Source organism: Chiloscyllium plagiosum, chromosome 38, assembly GCF_004010195.1.
Source record: "Chiloscyllium plagiosum isolate BGI_BamShark_2017 chromosome 38, ASM401019v2, whole genome shotgun sequence".
Taxonomy (NCBI): domain Eukaryota; kingdom Metazoa; phylum Chordata; class Chondrichthyes; order Orectolobiformes; family Hemiscylliidae; genus Chiloscyllium; species Chiloscyllium plagiosum.
In genome coordinates this window covers 27,212,071-27,237,676 of record NC_057747.1, presented here as the reverse complement: position 1 = coordinate 27,237,676, position 25,606 = coordinate 27,212,071, and the positions used below count along the sequence as shown (strand labels likewise).

At 41.0% G+C, this 25,606-nt stretch overlaps 1 protein-coding gene across 25 annotated transcripts in view; it reads right to left on the bottom strand.

Moving 5' to 3' along the window:
- The window catches only part of col13a1 (collagen, type XIII, alpha 1), a 224,795-nt gene that overhangs the window by 106,041 nt on the left and 93,148 nt on the right, over positions 1–25,606 (bottom strand). For 20 of the 25 annotated variants that reach the window (XM_043679191.1, XM_043679190.1, XM_043679193.1 and 17 more), the window contains exons 3-7: positions 14,155–14,199; positions 11,452–11,459; positions 11,074–11,100; positions 10,348–10,383; positions 2,769–2,795 (exon numbers count right to left, since the gene is read on the bottom strand). In XM_043679191.1, the coding sequence (XP_043535126.1) occupies positions 2,769–2,795; positions 10,348–10,383; positions 11,074–11,100; positions 11,452–11,459; positions 14,155–14,199 (143 nt within the window). The remainder of the gene's footprint in view (positions 1–2,768; positions 2,796–10,347; positions 10,384–11,073; positions 11,101–11,451; positions 11,460–14,154; positions 14,200–25,606) is intronic. The other 5 variants (XM_043679212.1, XM_043679215.1, XM_043679195.1 and 2 more) reach the window with 4 other exon arrangements.

Here is a 25,606-nt window from a genome sequence, read left to right as displayed (position 1 = left end):
TAACATGTTAGAATTCAGGTTTGAACTGATGCCAATGTGGTTTACTTCAAACTCCTGGTTTGGCCCAAATCCTTCCCCATCGCTTACAGATAAAGTGTGTGTCATCCTTACTTCAATTACTATTGAGTCAGGGAGGTAGCTTTATCCTCAACACACTTCCAATTGCATGAAATTAATCAGAACTGACACTCTAATCGAGTCAAGACCAGACTTTGAATATGATTCATGCCAAAATTTGCTGAAGTTTGGAAGAACAAAACATTACACACAGTCTTTGAGGATAACTATGCTCCAAGTTGCTCAAAATCAGACTCATCTATATGGTGTTGTGGTTCAGTTTTTTCCTCTACTCCACACAATTACCAAGTCAAGACAGGCAGAATGGTCAAATATTGATTTGATAAAATATTTTATTATTTGAATATTCAATTGACCAATATTCCAAAGCTCTGCTGTTGATCTCTGGAATCTCATGGACAATGGGCATTAGTCCGGTCTCTTACTTTGGGATGATCTACACTTGTCTAACACTGTGCCACCGAAACCGGGCTCATTGCAGACTCCAGGATCAAAGGAAAGTTACAATTTGCAATTGTCTCCTGAGTTTTGTGTTCAAGTTTGCGACACTTTATTGTTGATGTCTCTGGAATACACTTGCCATGTTTTTTTCCCCCAACTAAAACTTTTTTTAACATGCCAAAGAAAGATGGGTTTAAGAGATTGTTGCATGATTCAGTTAAATGCAATTTGTGGCCAATAAAGAGAGTGTGGACATATTCTCTGCATCCTTCACCACCCGAGGAACTCTGTCTAAGGAATGTGGTGCACCTGTCTGGACAGATCAAAGAGCTGTCTTGTTCATGTTTCTTTAATAAGAGACTGCGACAGAGCTCCACCAAACACAGGATAATAATCTGTGGGTAATATCTTTGCTGGTGGAGCCTTTCCTGTGGAGAGTAAAGCTACCTCAGCATAAACCTTTAGGCCATTGTTTTCTTCTAAATTGAAAACCATGGCAGTCAGCCTGTGGTACACCCAGGTACAGAGTTAGTGCTGTGCTCAAAACAGGGAAGGTGTTGGTAATATCACTAGATTAGCAATCCACAACCCCTGAAGTTCTGAGGATACGGGTTCAAATCCCACCACGGCAGGTAAATTCAATAAAGGTCTGGAATAAAAAGCTAGCCTAATTTGATTCACTAATGTCCCTGAGGGATGGAAATCTGGTTTCCTGATCTGAGCTGGTCCATATGTGACTGCAGACCCACAGCAATGTGCTTGACTCAGATCTGATAAATGCTGGCCCAGCCAGTGATGCCCTTATCTCACTAATGAATAAACAAGAAGGGGGAAAAAATACCCCCTGAACAGGGTAGGGTTATGTGGACTTCAGTCCAGAATAAGGAGACTTTCCTTAAGTGAGACCATCAGTCACTCGCTTCGGCGGGTCGGTGTGGACTTGTTGGGCCGAAGGGCCTGTTTCCACACTGTAATGTAATCTAATGTAATCTAATCTAAAAAAAAATCCACAGTACTATCCACGGAATGTCGCTGGACCATTGAGGATAATTAATTGGCTTTTCAGTTATTCACATCTTCCCTCTAATGATGAGCTACAGCCGCCTTAAGTGTTATTGCCTCATCAGGTCGCTGAAATCTGAAATGAACATCTCGGCAAATCTTACACATGGCAGAAACCATTAATCAAATGACTTTCCCATCAAAACAAAAACCTCAGGACAGCTTTAATTTCAACACACTGAGAATTTGAGGAAAATGACATGTGTGGACAGTGTTTGCAGGTTGCAGCAAAAGCTCAGAGGCACTTTGTGTATATTCAGTGTGGGAGTGAGGTGATAAAATTCATTCAAAAACAGCTCCATCTCAGAATAGACATGGGCCGTTGTTCCCCACACAATGACAACGAAGAAACTCAACACCAACTTGATCAAAACTGCATCCAATACCTTAAATATTCACGGTCTCCACAACCGACCGCGAGCACTGCAGCAAATCATTAAAGCTCCTTCACTCCTTCCAAATTGAGAAGGATGAGGGCAGCAGATAAATGGGAACACTACCAGCTGCATGTTCCCTCCAAGTCACTCATCCATCCTGACTAGGAAATATATCACTGCTCTTTTGTTGTGGTTGGGGAAAAATTTGGGAACTCCCTCCCTAATGGACTGCAGCGGGTTAAGAAGTCAGCTCACCCCCACCTTCTGAAGGGCAACGAGAGATGGGCAATAAATCTTGGCCCAGCCAGTGACACCCACACATCCAGAGCAAATAATAGAAGAGATGGAACCGAGTGAGAAAGTGAAATAGCATTCAGCACACGGGTGCAATAACTTTGGTGGCAAGATCATATTTAACAGTTGACTGTGCTGGAGGCTGCTTTCCATTATCCACTGTGCCCTTTGGGGGAGAAAACCCACATGAAAAAAAACAACATAAACAGAAACTTATTTCCTTTCAGGTTTGTTTATCTAATATAAATATTATAAAGAATGAAATGTAATAAGCTTCCAATCATTGCGTTATGAAAGATTAAAAATTACAAAAGATTTCTTGCTCAGAGGAATATATAATTTGAAATTGATTCCAGAACTTTTCTCTTGGTTATTTCCCACTTTCTTTTTACACATCAGCAGCTTGAGCTTTCAATTTGAATAGACAATACTCAGATAAGGAAGGGTTTAGGTATCCTCTCAATATTCTGCTCAAACTATAAACTAAGGGTGTTTCCTTTCATGTCCATGACTCACCTCTTCGCCAGGTTCCCCCTTTAGACCCTGGGCAGGGTCAGCAAACACAGCATGCAGAAGTAAAGGAGAGACACAAATAGAGGATTAGTGTTAGACCAAATAAAAGACAGTGTACTTATCAGCTCCTGTCTAAAGCAGCCTGCAAACAGATCTCTGCAGCCAATGACTATGCATTAGATCATACTGCAACAAACCTCAAGCAAGCAGCACAGCAACAGGCTACACCCATCATAACCATTCATTCTGGACAAAACTAAAACAGCCTGCATTAATATGGCGCCTTTAACAAAGGTAGTGAAACCATCCCATGGCACTTCAGAGCTGGAAACAAGAATAGCACGTGGTTCAATCATTGGGCATTCTGGGAAATGGCAAGCTAGAATGCTTGCTCACAAAGGGACAGTTGTTTAGTTTTGTCATTGAAGTGGAGTCATCAAATGGTGCCCCTGTGCCTCAGCAGGGATCTGCACTCTGCCTACTCAGTCCCTTGTGAATCCTGCAGCAACCTGTCACAGAATGTCATTGCAAAGGCTCCAGGGAGTAGGGGGCAATAGGTAGCTGGAGGTACCTCCCTAATAAAGACCCTTTGAAATACAGAGATAGTCAGGAAAACAAGTCGGAATTCAAACTCAAGCAGCAAGGGCAATTCTAGAGTGTGCAAAACTAGAGTCTGAGGGGATGAAGGAAAGCTCTCAGCTGGTTAGGATCTACCGAGCACAATGAAAGGCTGTTGGAGGTCAGTCATCTCAGCTCCAGGACATCTCTGCAGGCGTTCCTCAGGGGAGTGTCCTCGACCCAACCATCTTCAGCTTCTTCATCAATGACATTCCCTCCATGAAAAGGTCAGAAGTGGGGATGTTCGCTGATGAATACACAATGTTTAGCATTATTCGTGACTCTTTAGATATTGAGACGATCCACGTCCAATGTTTTTGTTGTTTATTCATTTTGTGGGATGTGGGCATCACTGGCTGGCTAGCACTTATTGCCCATCCCTATTTGCCTTTGAGAAGGTGATGGTGAGTTGCCTTTTTGAAATGCAGCAAGATCTGAACAATGTCTGAGATTGGGCTGAAGAGTGTGTCTAGTAACATTCGCACCACACAAATGCCAGGCAATGACCATCTCCCACAAGAGAGAAACTAACTATTGTCCCTTGGTATTCAATGGCATTACAACCACTGAAGCCACTACTATCAACATCATAGAGCTTGTCATTGACAAGTAACAGAACTGCACTAGCAACAGAAATAGAGTGTGTGTTGCTGGAAAAGCACAGCAGGGCAGGCAGCATCCAAGGAGCAGGAGAATTGACCTTTCCAGCATAAAGCCTTCATCAGTTTATGTCCAAAATGTCGATTTTCCTGGTCCTCAGATACTGCCAGACCTGTTGTGCTTTTCCAGCACCACACTCTCGACTCAGATCTCCAGCATCTGCAGTCCTCACTTTCTCCTAGAGACAGAAATGCTATTGCTACAAGGGCAGGTCTCAGTAATTCTGTGTTGAGTGAATCACTTCCTGACTCCCTAATGCCTGTCCACCATCTCTGAGACACAAGTCAGGAGTGTGAAGGAATTACTCCTCACTTGCTGGTTGGGTGCAACTCCAACATTCAAGAAGCTTGGCACCATCCAGGGCAAAGTAACGCTTGATTGGCATATTCACCAAAGCCCATCATTGATGCTCAGCAGCAGCAGAGCCAAGCCATTCACATCCTGGTTTGGAATTATATCGCCATTCCTTCAGTTTCATTAGGCCAAAGACCTAACTGCATTGTGGGTCTACCTACAGTAGATGTTCTGAAGCAGTTCAAGAAGGCAGGTTCTCAAAGGCAACTAGGGATAGGCATTAAATGCTGGCCCAGCCAGTTACAGCCACATCCCATAGATGAATAAGAAAAGGTATTTGGATTCCTTTATTGTCTAAACACTGCATGTAAACCACAGTAGTCTTTGGGTCTTTCTCTTTACCCTGACAGCTGCGATTATTTGGAACTGTCTTGTGGAATGAGTAACGAAGATGGAAAAACCATGGAATTGTTTAAGAAATGAGTGAATATAGAAGTGAGGGAGAGATAGGTTTGGTAGGATGTTCTCAGTGCAAATTGGGATTGGAGCCCAAGGTTGGTCACACGGAGGCTGCATTGGTCGCTGTGGAGCTCTGACCACTTTAACAGGCCCACTCCCTCAGCCTCCAGGCCCCACTCTCTCAGCTCCCAGAACCCACTGTCTCATTTCTCACTTGAGTGCTCATGACAATGAGCAAGCCTCAAAATGGGGTCATAGTTGGAAATAATTTGGGAAGTTATGGTCTAGAGAGGCCAATCATATGGGTTTCTTCATTTGTCATTAACCTGTGATTTTAAAATTTCACATTCCTATTGGAATCACTCGTTGCTGAATTCATAGCATCTCCAGCTGAAGTGATCACACTTGGTGTGTGTGAACCTGACTAAGTATCAGCACTTATTTCACTATGGAAGCCGGTAGCAGGGCCTCACTTGATCGCTACATGTTCAGCTTTTCAGCTCAGCTGCAGATTCTCCCAGTCTTGTCCTTTTTTTAGATTAGATTCCCTACAGTGTGGAACAAGTCCACACCGACCCTCCGAAGAGTAACCCACCCAGACCCATTTCCCTCTGACTAATGCACCTAACACTACGGGCAGTTTAGCATGGCCAATTCACCTGACCTGCAAATCTTTGGATTGTGGGAGGAAACCCACGCAGACACAGGGAGAATGTGCAAACTCCACACAGACAGTCACCCAACGTTGGAATCAAACCTGGGACCGTGGAGCTGTGAGGCAGCAGTGCTAACCACTGAGCCACCGTGCTGCTCCTTTTGGGTAGGTCAAACTGGAGCATCCCCACATTATTTCTTCATCTTCTATCAGCCCAACTAACAGCACAACATTCCGACCATGAACCTCCAGAGATCTTCTTCATCCAAAATGTCAATCTACTCAGACTGAATCCTGTTTCAGTCTATACACACAAAGGTTTGAATTTTGATTCAAACTCAGGTCCTTTTCTGCTGATTGTAGTTGCTGCTGGTAGTTGTGCCTTCTGTTATATAGAATCCCCATCTGAAATTTCTCTAACACAGAGTTATTAAGATTATCCCTAAAACCTACCTCTTGCTAACCATATACCTCCTTACTTATATTACTTTCTAAAATTTGCTCATGGGCTGAATGTGTCACTGGTCTGGCTGGTAATTATCCCTAATTTCCCTGGAACTGAGTAGCTTGTTAGGGAAACTTCAGAGATTTGGAGATGCCAGTGTTAGACTGGGGTGTGCAAAGTTAAAAATCACACAACACCAGGTTATAGTCCAACAGGTTTATTTGGTGGCACTTGCTTTCAAAGCACTGCTCCTTCATAGCTTACAGAATTACTTTCCACTTTGCTCAAAAACTGCATGAATCCATGTAAGATTCTGTAAGTCCGTTTTTTAGATTAGAATCAGTCTGACCATTGTGGCACAGACAGCCTCACACAGGGAGCTCACACCTTCAATACATTAGCTGGGCCGACATGACACCAATTGTTAAAGTTCACTTGAGAATGTAACTTTTAAAAAAGTTCTGGGATTTACATATAAACGAACTGAAACCAACATGGTCATTCTAAAAGATGAGAGACTTAACAAACAATGCAGGTCTTTTTCAATATATAATTTAAGTTACATCACACTGTAAACTTTTGCTCTCAATTCTGTGTCTTAACATCTTATTCTCCACAACCACCTGATGAAGGAGCAGTGCTCCAAAAGCTAGTGCTTCAAATAAACTTGTTGGACTATAATCTGGTGTTGTGTGACTTTTAACTTTGGACATTTCAGAGGGCAGTTAATAGTGACCACAATGTTGGTGGTCTGGTGTCACATGCCGTGCATACACCGTAGATTTACATTGGAAAAGAGCATTATACCAGCTTTTAACTGAATCCAGATTTCACAACCTGTGATTTGAACCAATGGAGTGCACGATTACTCACTCAGTGACATTACCTCTATGCCACTGTCATGCTTTGTACCAGTCCTCTTAAGTGCCTAGGGAATTTTACCTTGTTAAAGGTGTTTTATCAATAAAAGTTGTTATTAATAAGGTTAGGGGAGTTGCACACAATTCATCATTTCTGTTGAATATAGGGCTAGAAAGTCTTAGAGAATTAAACTTGTTTACAGCTTTGTATTTTCATGCTAATACTATTAATCACATACCAGCAAGTTAAATACAATGAGTGTCAGACAAATGCGACATTACTCATGCTTTTAAAAGCACATTTATCACATTATAAATTGAAGGGCATTAAAAGATATAGCTTCAACTTTGATAATGTTGGACTCACATGGCAAATTAATTTGGTATTAATTAGAATAGCTAGGGGCTTGTACACACTTGACAGGCTGAAGGACTTTTGTGCTGTAGACCTCTGTGACCCTATTTCTCTACCAATGTAGCAAATGCTGGAAATCAGAAATTTTATAAACAACCTAAAGATTCTAGGAATACTCACTAGATTGACTAGTATCTGTGGAGACAAAAACAGAGTTCACTTTTCAGGTCAATGACCTTTCATTGGAATATAAAGTTAAAATGAGAAATTGTCGATCTGAGAAGCTAACACTTTTCCTCTCTCTCACTTTCTCTCTCTTGCTCTCTCGGTAGAGGCTGCTGGAACTGCATTTCCTGTTCATATTTTATACTAAACATCGAGTTGGATTCCATCATTAAAAGGCAGACTGCAGAGATCAGTGGATCATTTTGGGGAGCAGTTTGTGCTGCAGTGATCGATCGATCAATCATTCAGGCCAATGTTGTCATGTAACAGGCCTGACCATCTCTCATGTATCCTCACAATCTAACCCATGGACAGCAGGGAATTTGATCAATGTGCCGAGCTTCGGTTATAGCACAAACTGGTGAACTAAGTGACAATGTACACAAATGAAATCTCATGGTAATTAGCTACAAATGTTAGAGTAGATTATTAAGTGGTTTGCACACAATTAACTGCTTGTTGCACATCTTGTCAGATATTCAATTGTGTTAAAGTCAATTAACTTTGAGTGCTGTATATAATAGAACCTCAAAAAGGTCAATCCAAGATCATATCCTATTCCATAATCTTAAATAATTTGCTTGGGCAGTTTTTTTCTGTATGGATGAATAATTGGTCTTGCTCTTTAACTGTTTAAATATCTGAATGTATACATTTGAAGTTTGTGTGTTTTCAGAGCTGTAATGTAGCTGTGCTTTTGAATTGGGAGTTTGGAGGGGTCATGTGCCAATTTATTACTTAGAGTAGTTCAATAGATGAAGATCTTTGCAAGATTATGTTTTTTTTTCATTCATTCACAGGATGAGAGCGTCGCTGACTGGGATAGCATTTATTGCTCATTCCTAATTACCCAGAGGGCAGTTAAGAGTCACCCACAATGCTGTGGGTCTGGAGTCACATGTAGACCAGATGAAGTAAGGATGTCAATTTCCTTTCCTAAAACATATGAGTGAACCAGATGGGTTTTTCCAATTGAAAACAATGAATGCTGGAGATCACAGTGGGTCAGACAACATCCATGGAGACAGAGCAAGCTAATGTTTTGAGTCTAGATGAACCCTCATGGATGCTGTCTGACCTGCTGTGATCTCCAGCTTATGCTGTTTTCAGTTCAGATTCCAACATCTGCAGTAATGTGCTCCCACATTGGGTTTTTCCCGACAATTGATTCCTGGTCACCTTTGGATTCTCAATTCCAGAATTTTACTGAATTCTTCCAGGGTGGGATTTGAACCCCGATCATCAGAACATTACCTGGGTGTCTGGTTTAACATCTAGCGATAATACCACTAGGCTGTTGCCTCCCCTATTATGTGTAGTAGCCAATGCGGAAATTTGTGGGATTTTTTGAGTCTTGCCCTCCTGAGGTCCACTCACCAAAACCTGAATCCAGTTTACGGACTTTTCTTAAAGGAGGGAAGGGAAAGAGAACTGTGCCACTGAGGGCAAGAGGCTCTGCCTTGCACTGACTCTAAGATTCAAGACAAGTCGCACCTCAGAAACTTTCAAAAGTGATGGTATCAGAGATAGTCAAATATCACAAAACGCTCACTGTTTATTGCAAACATCTGCCCTCTCCTGTGGCACCTAAGAAACAACAATGGCAGACTCACCTTAAAAACTGAGCTGATCCCCTCTGGAATTTCCCCATTTAATGAGTTACAGTAATAACAATTAATAGCCCTTCAGCCCACACAGACATTTGGACCTCGTTTCCTTTTAAAGTAACATGGAGTTGGAGTGGGTTTGTTTATTTTTTTTAATTCTAGCTCTGTGATAAATGTGCTTATGAACTAAAGTATTCCTAACATATTTGCTTAAATACATTCAATATTAAAACAAATCAGATGAAATGCATGGCAATCAGGTTAGCATTGACAGCATTTCCATAGCAACAAATCAAAAATTCTAAAGAGGCTGTTCAGTATTAGATCAGTGACAATATCCACAATATTACATACAGGGATCCTACCCATCACTCCTTGATGTTCCTGTCATGTTAGTTAAAGTTATGGATAAAACAACATGCTTTATACATGTATTTTACCCACTGAATTTAAAAAAGGAATATTGGAAATTACTTTAAAACTTTTGTTTTATGTATGTATAACAATGAGTTACACGGTTTTTTTGGTGACACTCTGATCAGATATCCCAAAGATTTTATGTTTACAAACATTAAACTGTAAAAGCTCCATAAAAATGAATTTTATACATTAACTTCTGGATTGGCTGCAGTTCCAGCTGATATGCTAAAGCTTCTGTATAGAGGGGAGAACTGTTCACCAAACAGCCCATTTACTGACAAACACTTTAAAGGCAGCAGTTGCAATGCAGGATTGGCAGCAGGTCTTCGGATAAATCACAAATCAGAACTTCCATCGTCACCGCAAGAAAACCTCACAAATTTCACAGTAACTTCATCCACATAAAAACCTCACTCGAAGGCAACATGACACTGGTCTTAAAATGCACACATTTCAGCTTGTAGCCCGAACTCTGTTGCCAAGTTGCAAGCTGGAGCCAGAAAAATGTGCAAAATGTTCTGTAAAAAAGTGCAGTTAAGTGCTGCACTGTCAAATAAATTGTTTAAGGCTGCATTATCCTGGCATTTGAAATTAAACTTTTTTCTTTCAAAATGCTGCACAATGTCACTTTACCAAAAGTCATCCATCTCTGTAAACCAGTTGTTGTTCTGACCTTTTATAAATGTTTACACAATGATTCTTCAGGGAGAACATGACACTTCTCAAAATGGTGCCATTTATTTTGCAAAGGTTATACACACACACACACACTAACTCTGTGTTTGTAAATGCAGATAAAATATCACAACTGAATTTTAGTTGCGATATGCCCAGAAAGGAGGATATTGCAGCTTCAAAATTATTTTCTTTGACAGTTCATAGAATGAACAGCTGAAATCAGCACCTCATGTGCCTCAGTAGCTACGCAAAGCATCATGATTATGTAACAACAAGGCTAAAATTAGATGCAAAAGTAAAACTCACCCTTCTCCCTGGTAGGCCCATGGATCCTTTGTTTCCCTAATAACCAATGTACAGTCAGAACTGCAAAGGAAGAGTTTTTTTGCGATTTCACCCAAAAAAAAGATGGTCACCTGCACACTCGGACATCCAGCCAAGTCATTTGTCCCCGAGTCACAGAGCAAGCATTCCAGGATTTATTGTTCGCTTACAAAGAGCATGAAGGCTTCCCATTAGATGCTGGGATTTAATGCTTTACACACCAAACTACCAGACTGCGAGGCCAAGAGTTAACTCTCAGGGAGAAAAAAGCCCTTAGCACAAAACATAGAGCTGGAAATATGATGACCGTTTGCTGAGACCACACCACCAGTTAAGTAAGTTTCTACCCACAGCCTAGAAACAAATGTAGCGAGAGCAAAGGTAATACTTTTGCAGAGCAGTGTTGGCAAAACAGTTGGATTAGAATGAAGAAGGGTGGCTGATATTAATGTTCAAACATCTGGAAGATCAATCCTTGAGATTGGTCATCCTAAGGAAAGTCTTTTGTTTTCCTCTACTTTGGTCAAAGTGAGAATGGAGTCTATGAATTAATTAATGAGACCAAGTAGAATTGGATTGCAATTTAATGAGAGGCAACAATGCACAAAGCAGCCGAGAACACAGAAGGAATGTTAAAACAAAAAAGGAAAATGCAAACACAGCTTTAGAACAAGACAGAAGAGAGTGGTGCAGTTAAAAGCTAATTACCGGAAAGCCATCTCTTCCTGGAGGTCCCTGTAAAGAACAAAAATCAGTAGCAAGGAGGAAAGAAATTAACACAGTACATACATCGCACTATAAGCTAAAGAAATAAAGTTAGGTTTATTAATCTTTTGCTTAAGAAAGTATGAAGTTAAAATGTACTTTTAGATGCAAAGGATAGTGTTTCATCCATTACCACAACTTAACTAACAAGAATAATATCAAATGTAAATTCCACAAAGACCAAGGAAAAGTTATGATGTTACTGGAAAGATTTAGCAGCAACAGATTTATTGCCTAAAATACAATACACTATTTAGACAGAAAGTATTTTTCGTTACCCAACTTGTTCCCATAGGCAAGACTAGCCAATCATTTACTTACAGCAGCCCCTGCAAACATAAGAACAGAGAGGAGAACATGTTATAATCCTGAAATATACTTCACAGAATTAATAAAAGTATGGATACAGATATAATTTACTTTTATTTTAACTAATTACATTTTTAAAAAAAATGTTGAATGACAGGGACCCAGGTTTGATTCCAGCCTTGGGCGACTGTCTATGTGGAAGTTGCACATTCTCCCAATGTCTGCATGGGTTTCCTCTGGGTGCTCCAGTTTCTTCCCATAGTCCAAAGATGTGCCGTTTAGGTGAATTTCCCACACTAAATTGCCCATAGTTTTCAGGAATGTGTATGTTAGGCGCATTAGTTAGGGGAAATGTAGAGTAATAGGTCTGGATGGGTTACTCTTCAGAGAGTTGGTATGGGCCTGTTAGGCCAAATAACCTGGTTCCACACTGTACGGATTCTATACTACGCAGTCAGACAACTCAGACCGATGATTGGACAAGTATTTGTATGAGAAAGAGAGAGAGACATACAGAGAACAAACAGAGCGAGAGTGAGAGAGAGAGATAACTGGGATCATCTTTTGGATTTCATGACATGGCTAGAATTTTAGGATATTGCACACTTCAGTTCATTTAGAACAAAGAAGATTTAACTAGCAGCTTCCCTTTAAGATGCTGCCAATGTGCCAGTCTAATACCCATACCATTGTTGGCACTTCAAGCCAGGTGACACATGCTCTGTCTCTCTCCAGAGAGGTTAACACACTCCACCAATTAGTGCCATACATCTAGCACCAGATTGACGCTGTTTCAACCCACTGTCATACAGGATCCCTTGACAGATCACCATGGGTGGACAAATATACAAGGAGTTAACATTTGTGTTCTTTCTCATTATGAAATCTTCCAGAAACCATATCTCATGGCTACAAAATACCCAAATTATATACAATTATTTGGACAAGGAACTGCAATTAGGATGCTATTATTTGTAGTATGTCATTAAGAATCAAAATTACCACCAACATTTCCCATTTAAATTGACCAATTGTCCTTTACAGCAAACAACCAAATTCATGCAGTTTGATAACAATCAATAAAACCCCATGGCTTAGACTGTCTGCATTGTTGCTGGAACAGTATTGAGGGACACAGCCAAATAAAACTGGTTTTTCTTCCCTGAATTAAGGTGCTCCACTTTGGGTCCAACCATAAATGATCATAGGGCGAAGTGAAAGACAAGGAAATTACCCTTTTATTCTCCAACTATACTGCGAAAATCGTGGAAGGAAAAACAGGGGAAATTGAAAAGTATTTGACTGAATCCATTTAAGTAGCAAGCATGACTGAATGAATACAGTCTGGTTTCCAATGTTAACAAAGATATACATAAATCCTGGGAGTTAGCTCCCCTCAGACAGGGAAGAGGGAGGGGATGGGTTCCAGCCAATTACCTGCTTTATTCACAAAATCATCCCAAAAATAAACAGCCAATTACGCACAGTTTGTGCAATTTCAACAAACTAGCTCACACCTTCCAAAGGACATCCATCACATTTCAGTAACTTAACTGAATGTAATTGGTAACAGATTCACATTACCAACTCCTGCACTGATTTCTTCAGTCACCTTCTGGAAACAACAGCTGAACTGAATTAACACTAAAAGGCACAATTTGCACCTTTCAAAATCCTATTCAAGAAGTCAGTTTTGGATTCGGTAGATATGGGAAATTTGGGACTTTAACCACACAGTAATATTTATCCACACTCCTGTACTTTTACAATTGAATGGCTAACAGGTATGGTGTCTCAAAACCGGTAACCTGGGACCAGGGGTGCGCTGGGTTTGGGATCTTCCTGGTTTCTGGGCCAATGATTGTTCAAACCACTCAGAATGTGGGAAAAGACAGGTGGGCAAATCCGATAACCAGTTAGCACATTGTGCCACCAATACGTCAACTGGAAAGTTATTGCACTTATCTCAATGTAACTCAATTTCATGTGCACCAGCTTAAACACAAGATCCAGGTTTTGGATGTTGCTGGATTTTGGATAGAGCTTGAAACAGTATGAAACACTCAGCCTGTACAAGACAAACTAGTTGGAACTTTATTGCTTTGTCGTGGTGTTGCCTTACTTAGTAGGCTGTGTGAATAATCTACCTTAAAGGAGCATCTTCTGTGTAGAGACATAGGGCTGAATATGCAGCTCCTGGTGGTGGGAAGTTTGGAGGGAGGAAGGAGATTTATTAAGATTGGGTGATGGTGTCCCCAAACCCTTACTGTCCTCCTGCCTCCACTCGAATTAGGTTCTGGATAGGGATGACTAGGTCCACCTTCCTGTCCCACTGTCAACTGTGGTCTTTAAGTCATTTTTTTAAGGATCTTTTAAAGAGTTCAACCTGCCACCACTGAGGTGAACCAAGTTGTGAGTGGGCCTGTTGTCAATTGGTGTGCCTACAGGTCAGCCTGTGGCAAGCAGTTATTGTGTGGGTGTGATTGGACACAGAACACGTCACTTGGCAGGGCCTTCCCTGGAAGCGAGTCTCTGATCATCTCTCCAGCCAGCTAGCACAAAACCCTACCATGTCAACCATTAAGGTACTGTTCAGAGAATCTGACATCAAATAAATGTGCAGTGTTCTATCGTGCACATGTTTTTCGGTTCCCTTTCTCCAACAGATGGAGTAAGACTGCCATGTTGACCACTCCAAAGACATATGCCATGTACCTGGAATACCTCTGCGACCATGTCTTCCCTTTTCTCCTGGTGGTCCTAGAATGGAAACAGTAGGCAGACATTAATGCATGTGTTAGCAAATGCGAAATACAAATAGATTTACCTATGTTTGCAAGTACCACATCTTTTTAATTAAGTTAACGATTGAAACACAAATTGTTGTCATATATTAAAAATCTGAACACCTACTTTAAACAGCTTGCTTGACATTTGGTTTGGACTACCAGTGATCTTCAATGCTGATGCAGCTCACCAATTTAAATGCAGATAGATAGAGATATATGCCCTTTCCTAGAGCTAGCAATACCAACAAAGAACATATGTATCATTCACAGTTCCGAACGCAGGGGTCACTATGCTTAGTGATCCTATGCTGCCTTGGGTTATTGATTAACCAATGTCATTTATTGTATCCGTTGTTCCCAATGCAATCTCCTCTAATTGGGGAGGCTGGACACCTCCTCGCAGAGCGCTTCAGGGACATCTCTGGGACACCCGCACCAATCAATCCCACCGCCCCATGGTTCAACATTTCAACTCCCACTCCCACTCTGCCGAGGACATGCAGGTCCTGGCCCTCCTCCACCGCCGCTCCCTCACCACTCGACATCTGAAGAAAGAATGCTTCATCTTCCACCTCAGAACACTTCAACTCCTGGGCATCAATGTGGACTTTACCAGTTTCTTCATTTCCCCTCACCCCACCTTACCCCAGCTCAGCAATGACCTCATGACCTGTCCTACCTGCCAATCTCCCTTCTCACCTATCCACTCCACGCTCCTCTCTGACCTATCACCTCCATCCCCACCCCTCCATTCACCCACTGTACTCTTTGCTACCTTCTCCACAGCCCCACCCAAACTCATTTATCTCTCCACCCTGGAGGCTTCCTGCCTCTATTCCTGATGAAGGTCTTTTGCCCAAAACGTCGATTTTCCTGTTGCCTGACCTGCTGTGCTTTTCCAGCACCACTCTGATCTAAATTCTGGTTTCCAGCATCTGCAGTCCTCACTTTTGCCTCATTGATTAACCTGCCTAGTGGCTGGTCTTAGAGTCATAGAGATGTACAGCATGGAAACGGACCCTTCGGTCCAACCTGTCCATGCCGACCAGATATCCCAACCCAATCTAATCCCACCTGCCAGCACCCAGCCTGGTCAGTTCTCAAATAAAACAAATGCTTTAGAAATACTTAAGATTTTGAAAAAGAAACAAATATTTCCAAACTATCTTGAAGCTTTAAAATCCACATCTTCCTACGTGACATATAAATTTCCGCCAGAACATCAAACAACCATTAAGAGTATCTTGCAGCTTTTTCAAAAGAGTGCAAATGAAAGCAGTATTTAAGCTTAACAGTGTTGTAGCCCAATTATGAAAGCACTTAATTAAATACATACAAACTCTTCTGATGTAAATCACGTGCATCAATTGTTACAAAAACCCGTGATAAGATAAAACACTGACTTGGATCCTGAATCAAGCTTGCTGTAATCTTAAGTGTGTAATCGCATATAATTCACAGAACAATGTCAGCATTACTGTATTTGAGGTGCTAAGCAAATGTTTACTTTGGAAAAGTACTGTTTATTTTACAGACTTTTATTATTCGTATGGAATAAATTACTATTCACAGTATTAGGTGTCTACAGTAATAAAAAGGTTCCTTTCAGTTTCAGTTAAATGCTAGCAATTTTAATGTGGTCACATTCTGACATGGCCTAAGTATGAATTGCATGTTGAATGAACCATGACTTGGCTACATAATGAACAGTTCATTCACGGCTTTCAGGGCGTGGAGTAGTTCAATAAGCCTGAACTTACTGCTGGAATGTAACAATTGATGTACTGATCTGTCCCGTTTCTAGATGGAGCAGAAGTGTTTTCACAAGGCTCAAGTGTTGGATACAAATATTTTCATAAAAGGTATTTCAAGATATTCCATCATTATCATATGGTGTCTGTCAAAGTGAAGATACGCAATGGTCACAATTGAGGATAATTGACTGGAGATGAACATTTCCTCTGCAGACCAGTATTGTATGTGAAGAGCTCTGTCTCCTGGATTAGATTTAAACATTTTAAACAGTCAATAATAGTTTTTTAAGATTCTCCACTAATCAACTACTCCTTATCCTTTACGTGGTATAGTTTTGCAGCAAGATGGGCTAACTTTCCACTCAATAACTAGGAAAGAGAGTGTGATCAAATATACTGAGTATTCGGAAAATATTTCACAAAGGAGTTTTTTTTTGGAAGAAAGTATTGTGCTCTAGCTTCAGGAAGAATGAAGAGACATTTTCAGGGATTCCCTTTTGTTATTCAATTCTCCACAGCAAATTCATCTTTCTAAACTTGGCTCAGTCAGTGCCCAGTACTCAGGTGGGTTAAAATGAACAAACCACTGTATAACATGAAAAGAATCTGTGACTCTACTCCCTCCACACAGAAAAAAAGCTGCCATACATGTACCCGAGGAGGAAAATTCAACACTGGATTGAGGGAAACAAATTCCGAGACAGTGACTGGGTTACCCTACCCAAACCTCCTTGCGGTTACTTCTCGATTATACCCATGATCCCTTTAAGTGAGGCTGTCAATATGGCGGAACAGGAGGCCTCGTAAGCAGTCACAATGAGAAAGTGGGCTGAAGACATTTTCACAGAAACACGACAATTCATAAAAGCCAAACAACCATCACATGTAAAAAATAATCTAAGCTGCCCTTCCTTGTAAAAATACTCTTCATCGTGTTCCTGAACCATCCAAATCCATACACAAACATTCAATCCCCTATACACTTTCCCAGGCCATCCAAGTCTGCTACACATTAAAACCTTCCTGTAGACAATATCAAAAACCACGCACAAAATATTTGAGGCCCATATGTCTTCACATTCCTCGCATATGCACTAAATGCTTAACATCATTTCCACCCTAAAAAGGTGACATAGTCTTGTGGTGCTCCCAGGAGTAGGAAGGAAGCTGTCCGGGAGGAACGGAATTGGTCAGGGAGACTAAGTGCAAGATTCCGATAGTGGGATGAAGCTCCTGGAGCTTTAAAGGCAAGTTGCAAATCCCAATGGTAAGTGATGGGAAGCTCTTTTCTAGCTCACAGATGCTGGATAAAAGGCTAGCTCACCGGAATTAAGTTCCTCTTCCCAATTAGGTTTTGCAGATGAGAACAGTGTGGACAGTCAGAGCCAGCTGTGTGTATGATGGCTGCATCTGAGGAGAAAGTGAGGACTACAGATGTGGAGATCAGAGCTGAGAGTGTAGTATTGGAAAAGCACAGCAGGTAAACAACATCCGAGGAGCAGGAGAATCAATGTTTGTGGGTCGGGGCTGAGAGATAAATGAAAGGGGGGTGAGGTTTGGAGAAATTAGCTGGGAAAGCTATAGGTGGATGAAGGTGAGGGAGAAGGTGATACGTCAGAGGGGGTAGTGATGGACGGGTCTGGAGGGCAGTGCCACATTGGAGGCTTGGCACTGGGATGATGTCGGGGAAGGGGAAATGTGGGAGCTGTTGAAATCCACATTTATCCTGTGTGGTTGCAGGGTCCCAAGGCAGAATATGAGGCATTCCTCCTCCAGGCATCTGGTGGTAACGGTTTGGTGGTGGAGGCGGCCCAGGACCTGCCTGTCCTTGACAGAGTGGGAGGGGGAGTTGAAGTGTTCAGCCATGGGGCGGTGGGGTTGGTGGGTGCGGGTGTCCTAGAGATGTTCTCTGAAATGATCCGCAAGAAGCATTCTGTCTCCCCAATGTAGAGGAGACCACACCGGGTGCAATGGATGCAGTAGATGACATTGGTAGAGGCACAGGTGCATCTGAGAAGGCCAACTTTAACGGTTAGAGTGAGTAACTATCGCTCTGTCCGATCTAGCAGAGATGGTGGAGAGGGTGGGAGGGTTTCATCAGTTGAACATCTCACCCAGGTGACTGCCTCTTGAACAGTGCAGGACTGTGTGCCTCATTGATTGTCAAAGCTTCAGACTGGGAGATGAACCCAGGGCCTTGTGACTCTGAACTGAGTGCTTTACCAATTGACCCACAAAGTACCATTAAGAACCAGAATGGACACATTAAGTGAGTTTACAGACTAAGGCTAGTCCTAGGGCATGTAATTGGTAACCTTGTTCTAAATAAGTTATCAATTTTAAACATCACTGCTCTGTTATTCATGAATACTTTGCAGACTAGCTCTGTGAGTCGAGGTGGTCAAATGCTTCTGTGGATCACACTGACTCTGATAAGTACCAGAAGCTGTGTTTGCAATCAATCTTCAGGGTCACGGAAAATTCCTGAATACCCAGGGTACTAAATTGCATGAAAAATTCTGTTGAAACAAATAGCAGATGTGTAACTTCATTCTGTTTTTACAATAGCAGAGAAGGGTTTCCTCTGCATGCTACCTGTAATAACACTGAAAATGCATTCTTCAGAATGAAATTAACAGCTTTCTCACACATTATGCTCAAACAGAACAATCTACCCTGGTAGCAGAAAGGGCTTCATGTCTTGATTATGGTCAAAAAGGACTTTCTATGATAAAGAAACAGATCTGGTGAACCTGGAGCAGCATTTCAGTAGCAAGGCATTAATGTCTGAAATTTGTACAGTAATATGTGGGCTGAATTTTCAAATTGGCAAAGACTAAGATATTTTAAGCATTTCTGCAGCTTAAAGTGCACTCAGATCAACCTAGCCAAGAACAGCAAATTCATTTGCAGATGGCAACCAATTATTGTACAGCTACAACAATCACAGGTTAGCACCTGAACAAACAGGAAATGGGGAACTTGACCCTTTAACTCACTGTGTGGGAATTAAGGCACCAGTAAATAGCAATTACAGTAGGAGGTGATCAAAATGTGGAGAGGTAGTGAGTAGAGTTGGAACGGGTGTCTAGGTTAAGGGCAGAGATTTTGAATATAATCTCCATAAACAACCAAACATAGAAAAATAGGAAACACGCAATAGAAAAATTTCATTAGATATGACCACAATCAACTACCTGGGCACAATAGCAACAGGTCACAGAGCTCTCCAGCCTAGCAGAAGGGCTTCCATTAAAATGATATGGACTTACTGGAGGAGATGCAAAACCAGATTGACAAGAACTGAGAGAGATCGTAACCATCAGCTCCTTTCTGTACCAGCGAGGAGCAGTAAGCTAATATGGGTTTCTGAAGTTATTAAAGAGTTTGTTTGAAAGGTAAATGCACAGAAGGGATTTCTGCCTGTGGGGGAGAATAGAAACAGGGGACCAGAGATTGACTAGATTGTGCAACTCTCTACCACACAGAGAAATTGAAACAAATAGCATGGAGACACTAAAAAGGAAACATGTAGAGAAATGAACAGAAGGCTTTGTGGATAATATGAGATGAAGAGGGACAAGTGAAGGGTCATGTAGAGCATAAACATTGTCAAACAAGGGTCTTCTGTGATACTATGTCAACAATAACAGAATCAGTGATCCTGAATTACCAAGTGCCCAAATACACAAAGTTGAACACAATTATTACAAGCCATAGACTACAAAAACTAATGTGGCAGATAGCAGCAAGTAGACAGAAGCACTTGTATAAGGTAAACTGCAAGGTCATTTTACAAAATGCTCAACTTTTATGGAGAATAGCATCTTCATTTATTTGAAGCCTATTAGAGAGTAGGTTGCAGTAATTGCAAAGTGAAAATGCAAGAAGATAAATACAGTCCTTAACATCAATCTAACCCTTAATTATTTGGCACCTCCAATGGACCAACACACCCTCTGAACACCAGAAGTGGCTATTCCTCTGACTGAGAAAACAGAGGAAAAGGTATTGAGCCAGTTGAATAACCCTTTCAGAGAATGAGTATGAGGGGCCTATTGGACTTCCCCATTTTATAAATCCTCATGTGTTGATCAGCTGACATGATCTTGGTTTTCATTTAGGCTCATCCACTGAATTACCAAAACTGGAATTTTAAATTTAAGATTAAAAAATCTCTGCTAACTGCATGATATTGTGAGCAAACATTAACTTGTACAGAGATTTATTTTAGAAGCAGTAAATCTAATTCTATTTTAAGTTAAGAATCTTCGCAAGCATCACTTATTGGAACTAGCATCCGAAACAAAATTGCAAAATTAACTTTATAACTGGATAAAACATTCTCTGTAACAAATTAAAAATCAAATTTGACGCTGTATTGGAAAGGAAGAAATTGTAAAGTGTGGACATATTTAAGACATGTTCCATCTAGCTGTTAAGATACTGAATCAAACATTTTTTTTTGATGCTTAGAGTAATCAGCTAAATCATTAATGAACTGAGAATCGCCATAATTTACTGCGTTTCAGCAGGAAGGGAATATTTATTGAAGTGAAAGTCAATTTGATCACAGAGGATATCTAAAATGGTGGTCCTCCACTTTCAGGGACCACCATGATCCTCAAACCCTGGAGAAAAGCACACAATGCTGGTTTCTGTGAGGTCAAACAAGATTGTTCATAATACGGGAGCCCAACAGGATGTCAGAAAATGGTTCACTGACATCAAAAAGACCAAAGGAAAACACTGCATTCAGATGTGTGGCTTGTGTTGCTACTGGACGGGGGAGGGGAACACACCTACCTTGAGAACACTGGTACCTGCTGTGGCTTAGACTGACAGAAGTGTTCTTTAATGGAGAACTTGTAAGAATCTGGAAACTTATGACACTGGTGAAACCACCAGGGATTCTGGTAATTGATTCAATATCAACTCAAGTGAAACAATCCATTAAAGCATGCTACTCAAAGTATTCCGAAAGCAATTGAATGCGCAATGCCAGGTGACATTTTCATTCTTATCTTTGACCTTAAAAACTGCATGGATGTCGATCATCCCTTCTGAGTTTTACACCATAGCATTGCCACTTTATTGCTGTAAGAAACTGTTACTTCATTGTATTATCCCAGGCACATACTATTCACTGAAATTCTCTGCAGGAATCTCAATATTACAATCATATGTCCGTATTCTAACCAAAATCCTTGTAATCAATGTGCAGGTATTTTGATGGAATTGATCTGGTGCCAAACAATATCATACAGTTTCCAGAAAATACCTCCAAAAGCCAAAATGAATTCTGATCCCTTCAACTTATGTACACAAGGACTTAATATTCCCTTGAGGGCACAATGTGTTGTGCAGCTTAGAACATGGGTTAACACACCCATTAAAGACACCTTTAATTATGAAAACCAAAGCTATACTTAATATGATGCAACATGAATATAAATACTTTAAAAAACAGAGCTCTAAAGCTGAAAACCTTACAGGGCAGGAATGGACTGAGTAGAGAATGACTAGATGGATAAACTTTGAAGCCACTTGAAAAGCCATTGTTAGATTGTTGTGATCTCATTGTCAGACTTCATTCAGAGTAACTAAGCAATCAGCTGCTTTCAGTTGAAGTTTGTCACTGACCCAACACAGATGGAGCTGGACTTACATTAAGTTACGGAAACTCAATAAATGTGGAAAATTACAACAACCAAAATGAAAGATATCGCTAACATCAGAACAAGCAAGCTAATTAACAATGAGTGTTGAATAAATGAATACAGAAATTAAAAGCCATTGGTCAAGAATTCTTTCTGTGAGAAGGTACGAATCAACTTACAGAATGGGGGAGAGTTAGCGTGCTGGTTGGTTTGCAACGCAAAGTAACACGAACACTTCTGGCATTGGCTGAGTTTTTTTAAAATCATTCATTCATTCATAGGATATGGGCACTGCTGGCCAGGCTAGCATTTATTTCCCATTCCTAATTGCCCAGAGGACAGTTAAGAGTCAACCACATTGCTGTGTGTCTGGAGTCACGTGTAGGCCAGACCAGTAAGGATGGCAGCCTCCTTCCCTAACGGCCATTAGTGAACCAGAAGGGTTCTTCCAACAAAAACTGAAATTGCTGCAGCAACTCAGCAGGTCTGAGAAAAGGTCACTGGATCCTTAATGTTAACTCTGCTTTCTTCCTGAAGATGCTGTCAGACCTGTTGAGTTCATCCAGAAATTTATATTTTTGGTTTCAGACTTCCAGTTTTATTTTGGGTTTTTACCTAAGAATTTCATTGTCATCATCAGAGTCTTAATTCCAGATCTTTACTGAATTCAAATGTCACCATCTGTCAGGGTTGGACATGCGCCCAAGTCCCCAGAACATTATCCGGGTCTTTGAATTAATAGCCAAGCAACAATCCCACTAGGCCTCCCCATAAAGGTTCTACTGAAAGACTGTCCTTCTCAAACTCTTGCCTTACCTGAGACATGATGGCTACAAGGTTTAACTGCGATTCTTGTCTCGCTCTCTCAAATGTGAGAGTAGCCTTATGGTGTGGTAGGACTATAGCGAGTTAGCCTTTCATTTTCATTAGAGAATATAATTGACTTGTTGTCAATTGATAACTCCAAGGGTACAGGTGTTGAGGATTGATGATTGTCTAAGTATGAATAGAATCACTTCATTTCTTTCAGCAGGGAGGAGAAAGCACATTGAGTAGAATCAATGAGTTGTGGTGACGGTCAACAATCTGTGAAGCAAGGCTCATGATTAAATAATCAGAATTGACCAACGTTACTAGAGGGCAGTGAGAGAATTAACCTTCCGTTATTCCTCGCTGTAGGTTCCTAATACTTAGCATGGAAAAATAGATTTTTCTTTAACTCTGAATGCCCTCATGTTCAACTATTTGATTGTATAATTATTCTGTATTCCAGAGTGCAATGCTGGCATTGTCTCTGGTACTGCAATGGCAGATTCTTCAGCCAAAGCTGAAACAAACAAAAGTAATTCAGCTATTTTAGCCTTGGGATCAGAGCACATTCTGACCAGGGGCTATCCTCTGCTAGATTAAGCATAATGTATTGAAATAGACTGAAAGGATACTTTCCTACAAGTTGTTTAGCAAATTGCCCAGCATTCATCTGGAATAATCCTATTCTGTTGTAAAGGATTACTCTTGTTATGAATTCCTTCTTTATTCCATCACTTTATGCAGCAGGAGCCAGTATTTGGTGAATATTGTAACATTCCATGGATAGACAGTTTCAAAGGGTTGCTATGTTTGTTCCAAAATATTAGTTATTTTCTCAGAACAAGATTTTCAAATCAGTCACTCAAAACAGTTCAGGAGCCACTGAAGAGCAGTTCTGACATCACAGTTAATTGGAGTCAGAGAAGGAAGGGACAGAAGCAATCTGCCATAAGGAAAGAACTATTTAGACGCTGAAAAGGCGGCATTTAATGTATACGGTTAGCGACTCACTGAGAAGTAAAGAGTAGTTGAATGGCTTTGTGCTTTTAGAACGCAGGATGAGGGTCTTGCTGTTAATAGGTGGCTAAGTGTTTTAGTCAGGGACCTGGAAACCCCTGGAAGTTGTGGGGGCTCAGAAAAAAAAACACATCACCATTAGGTCAGTGCAGGTGTAAACAAAGAAGTTGCAAACCCATGTGTACCATTTTCTTCATTAACGTAGCCACACCAGAACTCAGGAAGCAGACTCAGCGATGAGATCAATTTGCTGCATTTAAATGCTGAAGTGCAGTTTCCAGAATCCAGTGGAGTATAGCCCCATGGAGGGAAGGCTCAGCACCAGAACATGAGTAGCCATTGGCGCAGTCCATGATGGAGCAGCTCTCAAGGGAGCTTCAAAGCCAGACTATCAAAGTGAAGAATTGTAATCTCTGTGGGGGATTGCTGAGAAATCTGTGGGATCAGTTTCAATTGCAATTGCAGTTCTATGGGGTGTTCTGGTTTGTCTGTCACCAACACATACCCTATATCTTAACATTCAAAACTTAATATTTTTATCTATCTTTGCACAATCAAAACATTTATTTTGTCAATAATTTATGCATATTTGTTGAGTAAGTTTATCTGTAATAAGCCATTTATTCTTTGTTGTCTAAGGAAACCTGATTGACATATTTTGAGTACTAAACCAAGAACATAAAACCTATACAACTAACTATATCACCAAACTAGCTCAATTTAAAATTTGTTATGAGCAATGAAGGAGTGGAACTAGAAAGGAAACAATGACCCCTCCAATATCAATCATAACACTTGGAATATTTGAAGCCACTGCATTATATTATCCATAAAGAAATTGCTGACATTTTGTTGAAGCTTTTCACCTTGCACCCATCAGGACAATTGACAAGAATACCAAAGTTAAGTGAAAAGATCATTTATACTGCACAGAAGGAAGGTGCTGATTGGTTGGCAAGTGGACACTGATTAGTCGTGGCATTGTCATGAAGAATGCAGTGTGTCCAGAAAACTACACATATTACATTAGATTGCCTACAGTGTGGAAACAGGACATTCGGCCCAACAAGTCCAAACCTACCCTCCGAAAAATAACCCACCCAGACCCCTTTCCCTCTGACTAATGCACCTAACACTATCGGCAATTTACCTGACCTGCACATCTTTTGGCATGGGGGAGGAAACCAGAGCACTTGGAGGAAACCCACGCAGACACGGGGAGAATATGCAAACTCCACACAGACAGTTGCCCAAGGCTGGAATCAAACCCGGGTCCCTGGTGCTGTGAGGCAGCAGTGCTAACCACTGAGCCACCATGCCACCCCTGAACAACTACTGCCACCCATTAACATTCATGTTCTGAAGTAGGTCTCTGGATTTGAAATGTTAACTGTTTTCTCTCCACAGATACTGCCAGACCTGCTGAGTTTCTCCAACACTTTCTGGATTTGTTTGTTTCAGATCTCCAGTATCCACAGTGCTTTATTTTCTATTAATACATAGGGCCCTGTCTGTCGTAGACATGAAGAACATAAAGTACACAGAGTGCATCTGTTTTAATCAACAAATAGTGACAAGTATTCTATGGTTCATCAATACCTTGGCCAAATCAACCTGACTTGTTCAAAGTATTCAAGTCCTATATTACCAAACAACTATTCAGAAATGATATTCTTGTAATTATATGGTCAACACCATCAATTCTAATGTACTACATTTTAAAAAATTCGAGCTTTTTTTGTATTCTTCTATGGGATATGGGCATCACAGGCAAAACCAGCATTTATTGCCCATCCTGAGCTGCCTTTAAGAAGATGAGCTGGCTTCACGCAGTCCACTTGCTCTAGGTACATCCATAATACTGTTAGGGAGGGAGTTCCAGAACGTTGACCCAGTGACAGTGAAGGGACAGCGATATATTTCCAAGTCAGGATGGTGAGTGGCTTTGAGGGGAGCTAGCAGGGGGCGGGGTTCCCATGTATCTACTGTCTCTGTCCTTCCAGATGGAAATGGTTTTGAGTGAGCGTTGGTGAATTTCTCCAATGCATCTTGAAAATGGTACGCATTGCTGCTTTTCAGTGGGAGCCAAACTGATTTGCAGTGAGCAGGTTATTGTTGAGTAGGTGCTGTTTGATAG